At 56.8% G+C, this 14,557-nt stretch overlaps 1 protein-coding gene across 1 annotated transcript in view; it reads right to left on the bottom strand.

Moving 5' to 3' along the window:
- Nucleotides 1-1,332: 1,332 nt before the first annotated feature.
- Nucleotides 1,333-14,557, bottom strand: part of MAPKAPK3 (MAPK activated protein kinase 3) — a 28,381-nt gene continuing 15,156 nt past the window's right edge. The window contains exons 3-11 of the mRNA XM_043442843.1: nucleotides 9,748-9,887; nucleotides 8,487-8,551; nucleotides 7,990-8,069; nucleotides 6,059-6,182; nucleotides 4,769-4,844; nucleotides 4,318-4,442; nucleotides 3,783-3,868; nucleotides 3,424-3,504; nucleotides 1,333-2,766 (exon numbers count right to left, since the gene is read on the bottom strand). Coding sequence (XP_043298778.1) covers nucleotides 2,614-2,766; nucleotides 3,424-3,504; nucleotides 3,783-3,868; nucleotides 4,318-4,442; nucleotides 4,769-4,844; nucleotides 6,059-6,182; nucleotides 7,990-8,069; nucleotides 8,487-8,551; nucleotides 9,748-9,887 — 930 coding nt within the window. The 3' untranslated portion in view covers nucleotides 1,333-2,613. The remainder of the gene's footprint in view (nucleotides 2,767-3,423; nucleotides 3,505-3,782; nucleotides 3,869-4,317; nucleotides 4,443-4,768; nucleotides 4,845-6,058; nucleotides 6,183-7,989; nucleotides 8,070-8,486; nucleotides 8,552-9,747; nucleotides 9,888-14,557) is intronic.

The following is a 14,557-nucleotide window of genomic DNA, read 5'->3' as shown; positions in this document are numbered from 1 at the left end:
GCTCTTGTGAGGTATTTTGTCCTTCTCCCTCACGTGTTTAAACTCCTTGAGGCGAGACTCTATCCTCAGCTTCCCCTGCCGCCTCTCCTGCACGCAGCACAGGGGCTCCAGCAGCGTGCGCCGAGCAGTCGAGGGACAGAGGCGGTCTGCACTGCTGCAGCTCTGTGACTAGGCAGACTTAACCTGCCTTTGCATCTGACCAGAATTTTACTGAGCTGAGTACAGGACAAGGGTTGGTCAGAACCACAGGCTCTGCGAGGCCCCCAGAATTCATCTGGGGAGTCTAGGGGCCCTTCAAAAGGAGGGGTCGCCCTCCTTGAAGCCCAGGGTTGGAGCCAAGGTCCAGGAAGCCCATACAGTGCTGTTCTGGAGAGCAGGCCCTTGGGAGTAAGAACCCCATGGATGGAGAAAGGTGGAATTTCTAGGCGGAAAGTCTCAGAGGTAGATTTGGGGCTGGACTGCTTTTCCCTTGAGCCACTTCAGGTTCTTCTCTCCTTCCTTACAGCTAAGGATGCTAGGGTGGCAAATGGGGGCCAGCCACGTACCAGGCACCCCAATGAGTGCTTCATATGTCATGTGCCAGGATAGCCTGTATGACTCCCCTCGGGGGGCACCAACAACCACACTACACAGCCGAGGAAATCTAGGCCGGAAAGCTGGGAGGCTTATCCAAGGTCACCAGGCCAGGAAGTGGCACTCAGCTCAGGCGACTTGCCTGTCCCGCCTTCTAACATCTCATTGCCCTCCCCTACACCCTGAGGGAAAGGGAGGTGGGGAGGGAGTGCTGCGGGTGCCAGAGGAGCTCTTGGGGACCTGGGAGGACAGAAGCTGGGGGCATCTGACACAGTCCGGGCCCTCCTCTGGGCAACCCGCAAGGGCTCTCGGGGGGCGGGGGGCGGAGGGTGCTCTGTTGCTGGAGTAGTCAAAAGACACTCTCCAGCGTCCCGCCCCCTCCCCTCCCCGACACTCTCGCTGCCAAATGAAATCTGGCAGCTTCTGAAAATAGCTCAGCGCTGCAGCAGGCGCTCTGCCCGCCCTTCAGCAGGCTGGCACACAGCTGGGGGTGGCCACTGTGGGCAGACGCCAGCGCACACCGGGCCGGGGGTGGGTGTCACACACACAGTGCACTGGGGACACGGGGCAGCTGCCATCTCTTCGCTCCCTTGACCTCGCCAAGCCTGGTGAGGCCAGGGTGGCCCTGGAGCCAGCCTGGCATGTCTACCAGGCTTGAAGCACTCTGTCCGGCAGGAGTGAAATCACTAGTGGGTGTGAGCACATGCCCTTGGGCTACTTTTGTTCACTCGTGTAGACGAGAAACCCAGGAACAAGGGAAAAATGCCAAAATGCTGTTTATTAATACCTGGATATAAAACCCAGCAGTGCGATCCTCCCTGACATGGTCTAGGGTTTCCCAGCCAATGAGAGAAGGGTGAGAAACCAGGAAGCAGGCTGGGGGCCAGGCAGTGGCCAGGCCCATATCAGGCATTCAGCATCCTGAGGCTCCCTGGGCAGTGTGAGGCTGGGTGAGCCTGGAGCAGCGAGGGAGGGGCCCTGTCTGCTCCAACTCGGGCAAAAAAGAAAGGACCAGACTCTCTAAGCAGCAGCCCTCCACTGCCTCGAGTCTGACCCAAAGTACAGAAAGAGGCCCTGGATTAAGGGGGAGCCCCTTAGCCCTGCCTCCAGCCATCCACTCTCACAAAAGTACATCAGGAGACAAGCCCTGCCGTCAACCAGAAGAGTAGGGGGTGAACTCTTAAGGACAGGCTTTCCTGCCTGGGATCCGATGAGCAGGTGGGGGCAGGGTAACTGTACTGGCTTTTGTCACAGTGACATTTTCCAAAGTAAAAAAGGGTTAAAAATATCTGCCCCCCCCCAAACCCCTCACTGAGGTAAGAGGTCACTCTGGGGGGGGGGGGTCGTAACAGGATGGCTGGGCTCAGGCACTCTGTGGAAGGAGACTTCCAAGGGCCCTGTGGGATGGGGCTGCAGCAACACAGCGCAGGACCACCCAGGGAGCCAGGCAGACTGACCCTGACACTTCAGGGAGACCAAAAACGGAGGGGTGGGGGGGAGTCTGAGAGGGGTGAGTGGCACAAGGAGAGCAGCCTCCCCAAGAAGGCAGGCAGACCCTCAACTGCCCCCCTCCCTCCCTTGCTCACTCACTCAGCATTCAAGACTGGCAACTCTGTCCCTGGTCGCCATGACAACCAGTGGCCGGATGCCTTTCCCAAGGCCAGGCCCATCTGCCCACCCTCCGGGGAGCTGTTTTCACAGAAGGAGGGGAGTCCAACCACAATGCCCAGGGGCCTAGAACTCTAAGGCCAGGCCCTGGGCGGGATGCAGCCACAGGGCATTCAGGCCGCAGTGATCAAAGGCACTGGAGCTGCAGCACGTGGCTCCCCAGGGCCCAGGTTTTGGCCCCTCTCTAGGGCCTGACCCTGGGATGTGATTCTGAAGGACTTGGGGTCATGTTCCCCCATCCTGAAGTTCCAAGTGACAAATCACAACACAACACAAACAACTCTTTTGTTAAAAAAACAGGACCCTGAGCCCTCCAGGTCAGGGCTTCAGCCCACTCCAGTGTGTCCTCTGGCTCCCCCAAGGTCGGAGGAGCTACTGGTTGTTGCAGCCCTGCGAGCCCGAGGAGCTGCCTGCCTGCTTCTTCCTCCGCTTGTTGAGGAGCCGGTTGTTAGAAGTCTTCAGGTCCTTGATCTTCACCTGGTCATAGTCCACCCGCATGGTTGCCAAGGCACTGGTCATTTCCTCCTGGGGATGGGTGTGGGGGGAGAGCAGGTCTACTGACCTCAAGAGACATTACCTCCTGCTTGAGTGGCCCCTTAATAATGTCAGTAATGGCAGTGACCACCTTTGCTGCCCAAGTGCCCCCATGTACCCAGCTCTGGGCCCACTGCTTTGCCTCACACAGTCCTCACTCCAGTCCTCTGCGGTAAAGACTGAGCTTACCTCAGACAAGGCACAGGAAGTGTGGTGACCCCCTGGGACCACACCAAGGGTAAGTAGGACAGGGACGTGGACCAATGTCATCTGCTCAGAACCACAGGGCCTTTAGGGGACACCATCATGCTGTGCACCCAGGTTACCAGCACCTGAAGGTTGTGTCCAGGTTGCCCCAGGCTCTGAGCTACTGCCCCACAGGCTCAAATCTGGCCTCTCCTGAGTCTAAAAGCAAGCTGACCGCCCTCCCAGATGCTGCAGATCATAAGAGCAATTATGGCCAAAGCCCCACTTCACTGAGGGAGCAAGACAGGAGCCCTGCCCTGAATGGGGTACTGTGGCCCAAAGACCACTATGTGGTCACTGACACGAGGCGAGAGGGGGCCAAAGACCCAGGTTCTGGGAGGTCACCACCCTGCAGTCCCTTTTTCCAAAACCCTGAGACCTGCAGGAAGATGGTCCACCCACCTTGACTTCATCCCAGTGGTCTCTGTCCTCCTGCAGCACTCGGGCTGTGTGGAGTGGAGTCTGAGGCACCACCATCGATTGCTGGAAGGAGACCCAAGCCCGTGGATCACAGCCTGCAAGCACCTGGGACAGCACTGGCTGCCCGCACCCCGCCGCCAGCCCCTTTCTTTGGGGCTCCAGTGGGGAATCCAAGGCTCAGGGCAGTGAAGGAACCTGATGAGACCAGGAGCAAAGGCAGGGAAAGGCAGGGTACTACCGCATGTCTGTGGCCCACCCCAGGGCCTCTGGAGCCGTCAACCCTCTTGGCAGCCCTGCTCGAGCTCGTCACCCGGCCCACCACAGGACGAGGAGGCACTCACGTTGATCCAGGGATGGTTCATGAATTGTGTGATGGTCAGCCTCTCGGTGGGGTCCGTCTTCAGCAGGAGGCGGATCAGCTGCTTGGCTAGCGAAGAGAGGGCAGTGGTGAGGCTCTGGAGCTGCTCAGAGCCAGTTCCCGCTCCCAGAGACCACCAGCTCTGCAACATGCTCCCAAATTCCTAACCCACAGAAACAGTGTGCTGATAACGGCTTCTTGTTGTAAGGCACTAAGTGTTTGGGGTAATTTGTTAGGCAGCAATAGATAACTGATACAGGGCAGATTTGTTCGTGGTCCCCAAAGGGAAAATATGAATGAAGGACAAGAATTAGGGGAAGTTTTGAGGCAGGTTTTGAGCCTATTTGGCAGACATAGAGAAGGACGTTCAAATGGTGAGATGACTTGCCTAGGATCACACAGCTGGGATGTGGAGGAAGCCAGGATCTAAACACAGGTCGGTTTGACACCTAAGTGGTCTCTCCCAGAAGGAAGGCTGCTGGGGTCCGGTGGAGAGAGCTAGGCAGAGAGTCACTCACCATCCTCGGAGACCTCGGACCACTCAGGGCTGGGGAAGCCATACTGGCCCAGGCGGATCCTCCTCTTCATCCCCGGCGAGATGGCCTGGCCCGTGTTGGAGTAGAAGGGCGGGAAGCCGCACAGGCTGGGGGAGGGCGGAGGTCATTCGGCACGGGGGTGGGGGCAGCGACAGGGCGGACCCATTCTCCTCCCCAAGACCCTGACCAGGAGACAGGCAGCCAGACGCCAGGGCAATAGTATCAGCCCCCCAACTCGGGGGTTCATCTCCAGGAACACCAGCTGCCCTTGGCATGGGGAGGCCTTCGGGGAGCCTGAAGGAGAGGTGTCCCCTGACCAGAAGGGAACAGAAGACTGCTGGAAGAGTGGCCCACTTGAGCCCCTCACCCCGGACGGTGGGGGCAGAAGTGGTTCCAAGGGTACCTGGGGGCGCAGGAAAGGGATGGTACTCACAGGATGTACATGATGACGCCCAGGGACCACATGTCACATGACTTGTCATACTTCTCTGGACCCAGGACCTCAGGAGCTGCCGGGGCAGAGGGCACAGAAGGACTCTCAGTCCAAGGGTCTTGGGGCACCAGCAGGCGCCTACAGCTGGGCAAGGTGGGAGCAGGTGCCCGAGCCGGGGATGGGGCAGAGCAGATTGGTGTCTGGCACCTTCTGGGAAGGCAGCATGTGTGTGAAGTCGGGGGAGGAACAACAGCTCCCAGATAAAATAAACCCACTTTCAGGCTGGGCTGTAAGAGATGATAACCTCCTAGCTACCTTGGGCCAATCTCAGCCATGGTGTGGTAGGGGAAGGAGAGAAGGGCAGTCAGGGGTTGGGTGGGGTCCTGCCATAGGGGAGAGGGCCCCAACCCAGCAGCTGCCCAGCGTCCCCTGTCTCCTGAACAGACAGCCTAGGTCATGGGCAAGGAAGGGCCATGGCCAGGGCTCTGGGTTCCACTGTTCACCTGGCAACCATCCCATGGGGCCTTGGTCTTCCCATCTGTGCAATGAGATCGGTAGGCCGGGAGATTACTAAGTCAAAATACTGCAAAACACGTCCTGGTAAACAGAGTGTCATTCCAGCTGTCTCCGGGGGCTTCCCACCCCTTCAACAGCTCTCGGAAGGCTTATCCTGAGGGAGAAGAGTCGTCTGTAAACGAGTCATCACCCCCACTCTCCCCTCTTTCTGGGGGCTGGGGGGGGGGTGGCTTCTCCAGGTCTAGGGGCTACCTGCTCACAGGGGAGCAGGGAGCTTTTCCAGGAAGCATGAGTGTGTGCGAAGCCCTGGGGCCCATCCTGGCCCTCACCTAAGGGACGCTTTCCCAAAACGCAGGTGGCTGGTCCCCTGCTTCCCTCTCATGTAGGAGGAGGCGCCTGCCCACTTTCTGAATATGACTCCCAGGAAGATAAAAACCGGAGAAAAACAACCGCGCTTGGGCTCCATCCCAAGCCGACGGCAGCCTTTTATCACATATATATTTAGAGCCACTGTGATGTCATTCAGCTCACAGGCCAGAGCCAGAATTTTCCTGGATCTATTTTCAAAAGCAGAAACTGAAGTTTGGGAGAATATTTTTGCAGCCTCCGGCCCCCCAGCTGCCGCCTCCACACAGACAAGAACCCTCCCCTCCCTCCTCACAGCACTTTAACCCTTTGGCTTCTGCGTCCCACAGGCTGCCCCAGACCACAGCGGGGAGGGGGTGGGGGGGCAGGGTGCAGTAAAGAGGTACCAGCCACATCCCAGGGACTCACCCACATAGTAGGGAGTGTAACATGGAGTTTGCAGGGCATTCTGGGTGGTCTCTTTGGCAAAACCAAAGTCTGTGAGCTTCAGCACTGCATCTTTGTCCTTGGATGTGTAGAGCAGGTTTTCAGGCTGGTCCAGGGAGAGAAAACATTAGTCTGGAGTCAGGCACCAGGTGGGGGCAGATTTCCACAGTGATCTGCAGGCAGATTTCCTTCCTCCCTCCCTCATCCAGACTGAGGCAGGAGAAGCCAGGTCCATCTCACTAAAAAAGACCTGGGTCTCGGCCACCAATGACGTGGGCCAAAGGTGGAGGAGACTAATGTGGCTGAGAGGTGACACCTTGTTTCACAGAGGGGAAACTGAGGCAGTGGTTCCACCAAGCCTGGGGATAACTGAGTGCCACAGAGAGCCCAGGGGCAGGGACTTCTGAGCTTGAGTCAGTGATGCTGCCATGAGATGCCAAGATGAGGGTTCCAGGGGAACGGGGGGCTGCTCATGAACCAGTGCTGCCTAGAACACATCCTGTACCCAGCCCAGAATGAACCTGCACAACAGGACCCCACCTGAAGTTGCTCGGGGAACTCAGGCCCCGGGAGCTGCACAGAGGCTAGTCTTCCTGGTTGTAGGGAACAGAAGGTCTGAGGGATGAAGGCAGTGGGGAGGTCTGCATGGAGGAGGCAGCCCTCGAGCTGCTTTCTAATGAATGGGTAGGACCTAGACCCACGGAGAGAAGCAGCACAGCTGGGGCAGAGGGATGGGGTGGTACATGGAGTTTCAGTTTGGAGCCAGTGAAAACTATTTCTCAGGTTCTATTTGAGATGATCCAAACTTGGACTGGGGTGGAAAACAGGGAAGCAGTTTTTGTATAGGAATCTTCTCCATAGAAGGCTTTTCTCCCCTTATGGGAAAAAAAGGAGGCCAGGACCAAAATAAAGCAACAGTTCAGAATGTGAGACTGTTGTGGCTCCATGTGTATCTAAAATCAAAGGGTAACCACACAAGTTGGCAATATTCAGCCAGGGGAAGAACCTGATGCAGTGGGTCTCCTCTGCCCAGTTTTAGGAGGAAATAAGTCTGGGGGGGCGGGGCAGTCAGGGTCTAGGTTGGGGGCCGAGGGCCCAGGAGTTGTAATTCTGCTCTGACAGTAGCTGGCACATGCATGTGTGTGCGTGTGTGAATGTGAAGCTGCCTCAGTTTGCATTTCTTCCGTCTGATCCTGATCACCTGTAAGATCCGTCCTCCCTGGACAGGAAATTTGGAGAGAACACTCTCAAGCCCGTCCACCGGAAGGACAGCAGGTCCAGCCGCTGGGATCACCTCCACTCCTCTGTCCAGTGCCCAGCAAAGGGCCTCCCTTCCCCTAAAATGCTGCCATCAGAGGGCTCTGCCTACAGGAACTATGGCTGTCACTTCACATAAGCTCCAACAGTGTTGGGCAGCCCTGCCCCTGAAGCCTGGCACACTGTCTTCACAAAATTCTTGCTGAGTGAACAAATGAATGCATGAATCCCCAGTGAGGCATCTGCAGAGCCTTGAGCAAGACAGTGCAGCATCTGCAGAGCCTTGAGCAAGACAATTGCTCTCTGAGCCTCGGTTTCCTCATTTGTCAAATGGGTAATGGCACCCTCTCACAGGGCTGGGTGAGGATTAAATGAGATGCTTCTCAGGACCCAGTGACTCAAGGTAGGCACTAGTTTATTCTCATGGCTACTGGGATTATATATGCTTGAAGGAAACAAGGAGACCTATCTGGCTAGAGCACAATGAACACGCTGGGACCATGGGAGGAGAGGCTGAGCCGTGCAGTATGGGCCATGGGGAGAGGCCTGGAATGCCATCAAGGAACATGGCCTCCATCCGGTGGATGCTGGGACCATTGGGGTCTGTGAATGGCATTCTTTGTCCTGGTCCCCCAACATGGGTCCTGGAGCCTCACCTTGACATCTCGGTGGGCAATGTTCCGGCTGTGCAGAAACTGGATGGCAGTGCCAATATCCCGCATGATCTCTGCGGCTTCTGCAGACACGGACAGAGGAGGGAGCCGTGAATGGAAGTTGAGGGTCAGGCAGCCTAGGGGGCCCCTCCCCATCACCCCTCTTGGGAAAGCACAAGATGGTGCAGTCCTGCCACCCAGGACCCCACCTCATAGCCTGACTCTGGTCCCCCTAGTTTCTTCTGGAGATGCCCCCAGCTCAGCTGCTGGCTGGCACCAAGAAGCATTGAGGCCTCCATCCCAGGCCCATGGGGAGTCCATCTCTGACAAGCTGCCACAGACTCACAGAACCCCTTGGGGGATGAACACTCTCCCACCCCCGCTTTTGTTCAGCTGGGGAAACTGAGGCACAGAGAGGGACAGGGTCTTGCCCAGCGTCACAAGGAAACTCTGTGTGCCCCATCTCAGCCCAAACTCCCCATGCAGGGGCACATCCATACCTCTTTCAGTGAAAGCCTGGTCACCACGCTCCTGAATCCTGCTGAACAACTCACCACCTTCCATGCTGTCGGAGAAAGCAGGGGTGGAGGGGGAGAATCAGGCATCGACCTGCCCCTGCCCTGAGTTGTGGGCCCAGGCCCCCAGCCCTAATGCTCTTCCCCTGGGGAACGGTCACTGTCAGCCTTGCTGTGTCTTGAAGAGCCTGGTGCATGGTGGGCTATTGGCTTGGGTGGGTTGAACTCAACTCTTAGAACTAGGGGAGGATCTTCCCCAGGGAGCATCTATGTTCCCAGGAACACTGTCTTGATCTGGCAGCCCCACCTTTATCCAAGTTTACCCAAGTGAGGAATGAGATGTCAGTTATCATCCTCATGACCACCGTTTTCTGAGCACCTACTGTGTGCTGTGCCCTGGGCAAACCCTTTGTGCATACTGCTGTGTGATTCTGGATGGGTCCCTTCAGCTCTCTGTGCCTCAGCTTCCTCTTCTGTAAAACAGGGATTAGCACACCAACCTCACAGAGTTGGGAAGACTGATTCAGCAGTACACACAGAGCACTAAGAATGAACAGGGTGGATGCCACACCAAGATCTCCCTCCACACTTTACATGGAAGTTACAGCGATCCAGAGAGGTGAGAGGCCTGCCCAAGGTCACACAGCTAGTGAGTGACAGAGTCAGGATCTGAACCCCAAATCTGACTCAAGAGCTGCTACCCTATGGGGTGAGGGGGAACTTGAAAGGCAGACAGGCAGGAGCTGGAGACCAAGACCCAGGGCCCAGGTTCTGAGGAAGGTTAGGGCTGAGCCACAGTGCTCACGGGAGAAGCCCAGGATGGAGGAGGCCACTGGGGATCCTGGCCAGGGTCACCCAACATCGGGGGTGGGGGGCGGGGGGGGTAGCCATGGGAGCGCAAATCCAGGTGAGGAGAAAGCCGAGGGGACAGCATATATCCCACTCTTCCCCCAGTCTCCCCTCATCCCAGCCACATTCAGGGCTTGGCAGCCTTCTCTGACAGCTCTTCCAGCCCCTCCTCACCGAGTGGGAATCACACCCAAGGAAGCCATATTACAGCCCCTGAGGATTTCACCTGTGCAGGAGTGCCCTTGGGGCCAGCTGCCCAGGTCCATCACCCTTCAGGGGCTGGGGGGCCTCCCGGGGCTGCTGTCTGAAGAACAGAGAGGTCCCCTAAAGAATGGTGGGAGTTGGTGGGGGCCATAGGGGTACAAATGAGATGCTGAGGGAGGGTGGGCCGGCATACCATTCCATGACAATGAGGAGACAGCGTTTGCTGTGATGCATATTCTCATAAACATCCAGGATGCGCACGATGTGGGGGCCGCCTGAGGCCTGCCAGTGGTGGTCCACCTCCTGCCGGGCCTTGGGGCTGTCGTACAGGAGCTGAGGGCAGGGAGGCACAGGCTATCAGGCCCAGAACCCACTTCCCCAGGAGCCACCCAGACAGTGCCACTGCCCTCACTGGGCAGACAAGGACACGTAGGCTCAGAGGGGCCTGTGACCTGCCTAAGGTCACCCAGCTGATGAAGGGCAAAAGGAGGATTCCAATCCAGGTTGGATGTATGACTCAATGAGCCTCTGCATGGCTGAGGGTCAGCTTCAAGCAAGCTTAGCTGGTAGCTCAGGAAGGCCTGGGAGGTAGCTGAAAGCTTGGAAAGGCTCAGAAGCCAGAGAAGCCCCCGCCTCCTTTCCTGGGGAGCAGCAACTGAGGTGGAAATTGAGAGGATTTTGTAGTCAAATCACACATCAGTTGTGAGACCCTGTGCCAGGAGCCACACATCCCCAGAGCCTCATGTTTCCAGTGGGATGAGGGCTGTGGGCCAGAGGTAGAGGCTGGCGAGGAGGACCCTGTTTGATGGGGGTGACTCCTTGGTAGGGTGAGGTTTCCAAGCTTGGGGCTAAATTCCTCCGTGACTCAGTGTGACCTCAAGCAAACATTCACAGCTCCAAGCCACAGCCCACAGCTCCGTAAAATGGAATAATAACAGTCATCCCCACAGGATGCATCATAGTGAAGCAGGCAGCAGGTGGGTGGGTGTCGGGATCTTTGCTCGGGTTAACTCAGCCCCAGACTGTGGCTGCCAACCTTAAGGCCAATCACCGGAAATGAGCAAGACCTTGAATTGGTCATGCTCAGAGGTGGAGTAGGTGGAGAAGTCGGCCTTCTGGGGGATGTGGCCCAGAATGGGGAGAACAGGGACGAGGCATCCCCCAGTAAGGCTGCTCACATCTGCTTCCTGGTTGAACAGGGCTAAAGAGTGAGGTTGGAAACCAAGACAGGCTGAGACCAGCTCCATCTGGCTCAGTACCCACAGGACCCTGGGCCACCATGGGTCCTGCTTTCCTTCCTGGGCAGGATGGTCTCCCCTCCTCTAGGGCATGTGCGGGGCAGCCTCCAGGACAAAGCTCTCTAGGCAAAGATCAACTGAGGTGGAGAGGAAGGCAGTGGACCTCCACATCTGCTGCTGCCGCTGGTCTGAGGAGCTGTTCCCTTTGACCCGAGTGTGGAGTGCAAGGAGGTGGGCAGGCCCCTCCACCAGCTCGGGGGCTCCCGCTCCGCTAACAGTCCAGAATGGGGCACACAGAGGCGGCTGTAGGCAGACGCTCCCAGCCTGGAAACCATGGATCCCTTGCTCGTGCTGCCTTTGCCGCCTCTGTTCCTGCCCACACAGCTCCCATGCACCAGCTTCTTACTTAACAGCACTGGGGGAAAGAGGCTTGGTCACATCAGCTCCCCCTGCCCCCACTGCGTCCTGAGGCGCCTCAGGCTTCAACCGCAGGATCAAAGATGCACCATTTTCCCTCCCTTCTCTGTCCTCTCTGCACCTCGTCTCTGCTTGGCCTCCCAACACTTCTCCCTGCCCCCTGCCACCTCTTCCCTAGCCGACCTGACCATGTCCTGGCAGGGCCTCCAGGGGGGTTCCTGGACCCCCACTCTGTCCTGCTTCTGGTACCCCGACCCCTGTACCAGGGTCCTCTCTCTTCTCTCCTCAAAGGCCCAGCCCACAGCTGACAGGTTTTCTGTGGGGTCCTCAGTCCCGCCTCCTCCTCTCTGGCTCCTCTCCACCTGTCCCCACCCTCACTCCTTAAATCCCCAGCCCTTGAGCTCCAGATAACGGCCACCTCCTTCCCTGGCACCCAGAGCACGCCTTCCTCTCCCAGCTCCCTTTCTGCTGCCCTGGCCCCAGAACACCTGGTTCGGGTTGGAATGCCAGACGTGCTGATCCCAAACAAGCCTCACGCTCCGCCCTCACCACGTGCTCTCTTGCTCCATCTCCTTCTCCACTGGGCCAGCTCTCCCTTTATGAGGAACGTTCTGGGCTCGGTTCAGATGTCTCCTGCTCTGAGAAGTCCTCCCAGCACCTCCCTCAGTGGTCTTTGCCTCTGCACCTCCAGCAGGCTGGAGGCAGCATGAAGGGAGAGGCATGTGGGGTTAACCTGGGAGTCCCCAGCTGGGGCCTGGCAGAAAACGCTGAGCTCTGGAACAAAGGATGGGATGATGGGTTTGATCCCTGGTCAGGGGACTAGATCCCGCATGCCGCAACTAAGACCCAGTGCAACCAAATAAATAATAAGCACAATTTTTTTTAATGTTAAGAAAACATTGCCTGCTCCCCAGAAAGCTCCCACATCATCGCCCTTTTCTCCTCCCTCCTGTGCATCATTTACTCATGACCTACAATTAGCTTGTTCCTTTGATAACTCTATAAACACACACATACACATATAGACGATACACTTTCAATATGCCTGGCTCTGTTCTGAGCCTTTTACAAATATTAGGAGGAAGGGACTTTATTGGAGGCAGAGGGAGGTGAGTAACTGATCCCAGATCATGCAGCCGTTTCCCCAGTCAGGCCGGCACCGGGCCGTCTCCAGCATCAGACTGTGGGCCCCCATGGGCAGGGCCAGTCTGGGTTCCAGTGCTCACACAGAGCACTGGCTCGGGTAATACTCGGGGATTTAATGAACAAATCTATAAAGTGGGGGTAAAGGGAAGAAACCCTCACAACCCATCGTGGGGAGAGAAGAAGAAACTGAGGGGCCAGGAAGGCTCAACAAAGGAGAGACGTGACAGCCTGGCCCAACTTACTCCCCGCTGTACTCACCAACCCTCTCTGGCCAACCAGACTTCACCTCCTCTTCTAGGAAGCCCATCCTGACTCCTCCAGCCCACAAGTCCATCACTACAAGTAGGCTTCATTCATGCAAGTACCTGAGGGGTCACTATCCTTCATAAAATGGGTCCTCAAGCAAGAGCCCCATCCTCCCAGGCATGGAAAAGAGCACAGGGCTAAGACAGGAGGCCTGGGTTCTACTCCTACTGTCAGTGTGACCTGGGGCCGGTCTTTTGCCTCTCTGTGCCTCTGTTTCCCTGGTGTTAAGATGCAGGGCTTGGGCTACACTGGAAGGATGGGAACCACAAAGGGGACCTCTGGTCAGGGGCTCCTCAAAGTACCTACTACAGCCCCTTTCCAACACCACTGTGCTCACAGAGCAGCCTCTGGGTCTCCATTGACCCCCATATCCAAACGCCTGAAACTGTTGAAGGACACTCAGTATCCTGGTTCCCAGTCACATGGCCTCACTCCCACCCGATGTCCCCGAGCCCCTCAGAGGTACACCAGAGCTGGGAGGGTCTGTGATGTCTCCTGAGTCGCTCCACAGCTCCAGCTACTGCCCAACATGCTCCCCTGCGCACCTGTGGGATGGAACCCTGGTTTCCTCCTCTGGGACGGCTCCCCGCTGTGCTGGAGGTGTGGCCCCCCACTGACGTCAGGTAAGTACTGAATCTGAGAGGACACTTCCTTGATCAAATGACAGTGCTCTAGTTCATGAAGTAACTACTCTGCTGAAGTGGTTTCCACTTTGCCCTCCTCCCCTTACTCTCCTTTGCCATTTCTCATCAACCCCCAGAGCCTGCAGCCAGATGGCCGAGATGCTGACCAACCCCACCAGACTGCAGAGCCCCTCACAGCTTGAGGGCAGAGGAGCCTGCGTCCCAGAGACACAGCCGCCCGTGTCCCTCCGGCTCTCCAGGTGTAATGGAGCCTCAGAATTGGCCAGGCTGCTCCACTACCTCCACACAGCGTCCCTTCCCAGTCAAGCACAGGGTTTACAGCGGGTGGAGGGATTCTTGAGTTCAGGACCTGGGAAAACAACTGCAGCAATTGACTGTTTGGAAAACAATTTACATTTTACAAAACACTCTTTTCCTTTATCTCATGGGAATGCTCGGTGCCACCCTGTGAGGCAAGCAGGGCGGGAACCAACAGCCCCAGTTTGCAGACTGAGGCAAAGAGGCTCTGGAGGATGAAGTCACTGCCCTGGGGCTGCCAGGCTGGAGTAAGGTGAGGCTGGGCCGGAGGAGAGCAGGACTCCACACAGAGCATCCAGACAACCCCTCCCAGAGCGGGGATGAGAGGCCAGGGTGGCCCCAAGTCAGAGAGGTGGTGGCCAAAACTACTGCTTGCAAGACTCGGGAATCTTGCTCCAAAATAAATGTGTGCATAGGGGCATGGCGTGCACATGAGCAGGGGAGTGTGTGTGTAAGTGTGTTCACGTGCTTGGAAATATGGGTACCTGTACACAGGAGTGCATGCATGCCAGGGGTACGTGCATAGGTGTGTATGGGTGTAGGTGGTATGGGTATGAGGAATGTGTGTCAGTGTGTGTGGGCCGTGGTATGTGTGTGTCTCTGGACTCCATGATATCAACTTTGAAAATAAGGCCCATTGATCTGTCCATTTAGGCTTCCCAAGTGGCTCAGTGCTAAAGAATCTGCTTACCAACGCAGGAGATGTGGGTTCAATTCCTGGGTCAGGAAGATCCCCTGGAGAAGGAAATGGCAACCCACTCCAGTATTCTTGCCGGGAAAATCCCATGGACAGAGGAGCCTGGTGGGCTGTAGTCCATGAGGTCCCAGAAGAGTTGGACACAACTTAGTAACTAAACAACAACAACAATCTGTCCATTTATTTGTCCAATATTTTCTATTTCTCTAAAGTGTCAAGCAAATAACTGGGCACAGACAGGTGCCCAAGAAATATTGG

This window comes from Cervus canadensis, chromosome 22 (assembly GCF_019320065.1).
Source record: "Cervus canadensis isolate Bull #8, Minnesota chromosome 22, ASM1932006v1, whole genome shotgun sequence".
Taxonomy (NCBI): Eukaryota; Metazoa; Chordata; class Mammalia; order Artiodactyla; family Cervidae; genus Cervus; species Cervus canadensis.
This window is presented reverse-complemented; position numbering and strand designations above follow the sequence as displayed.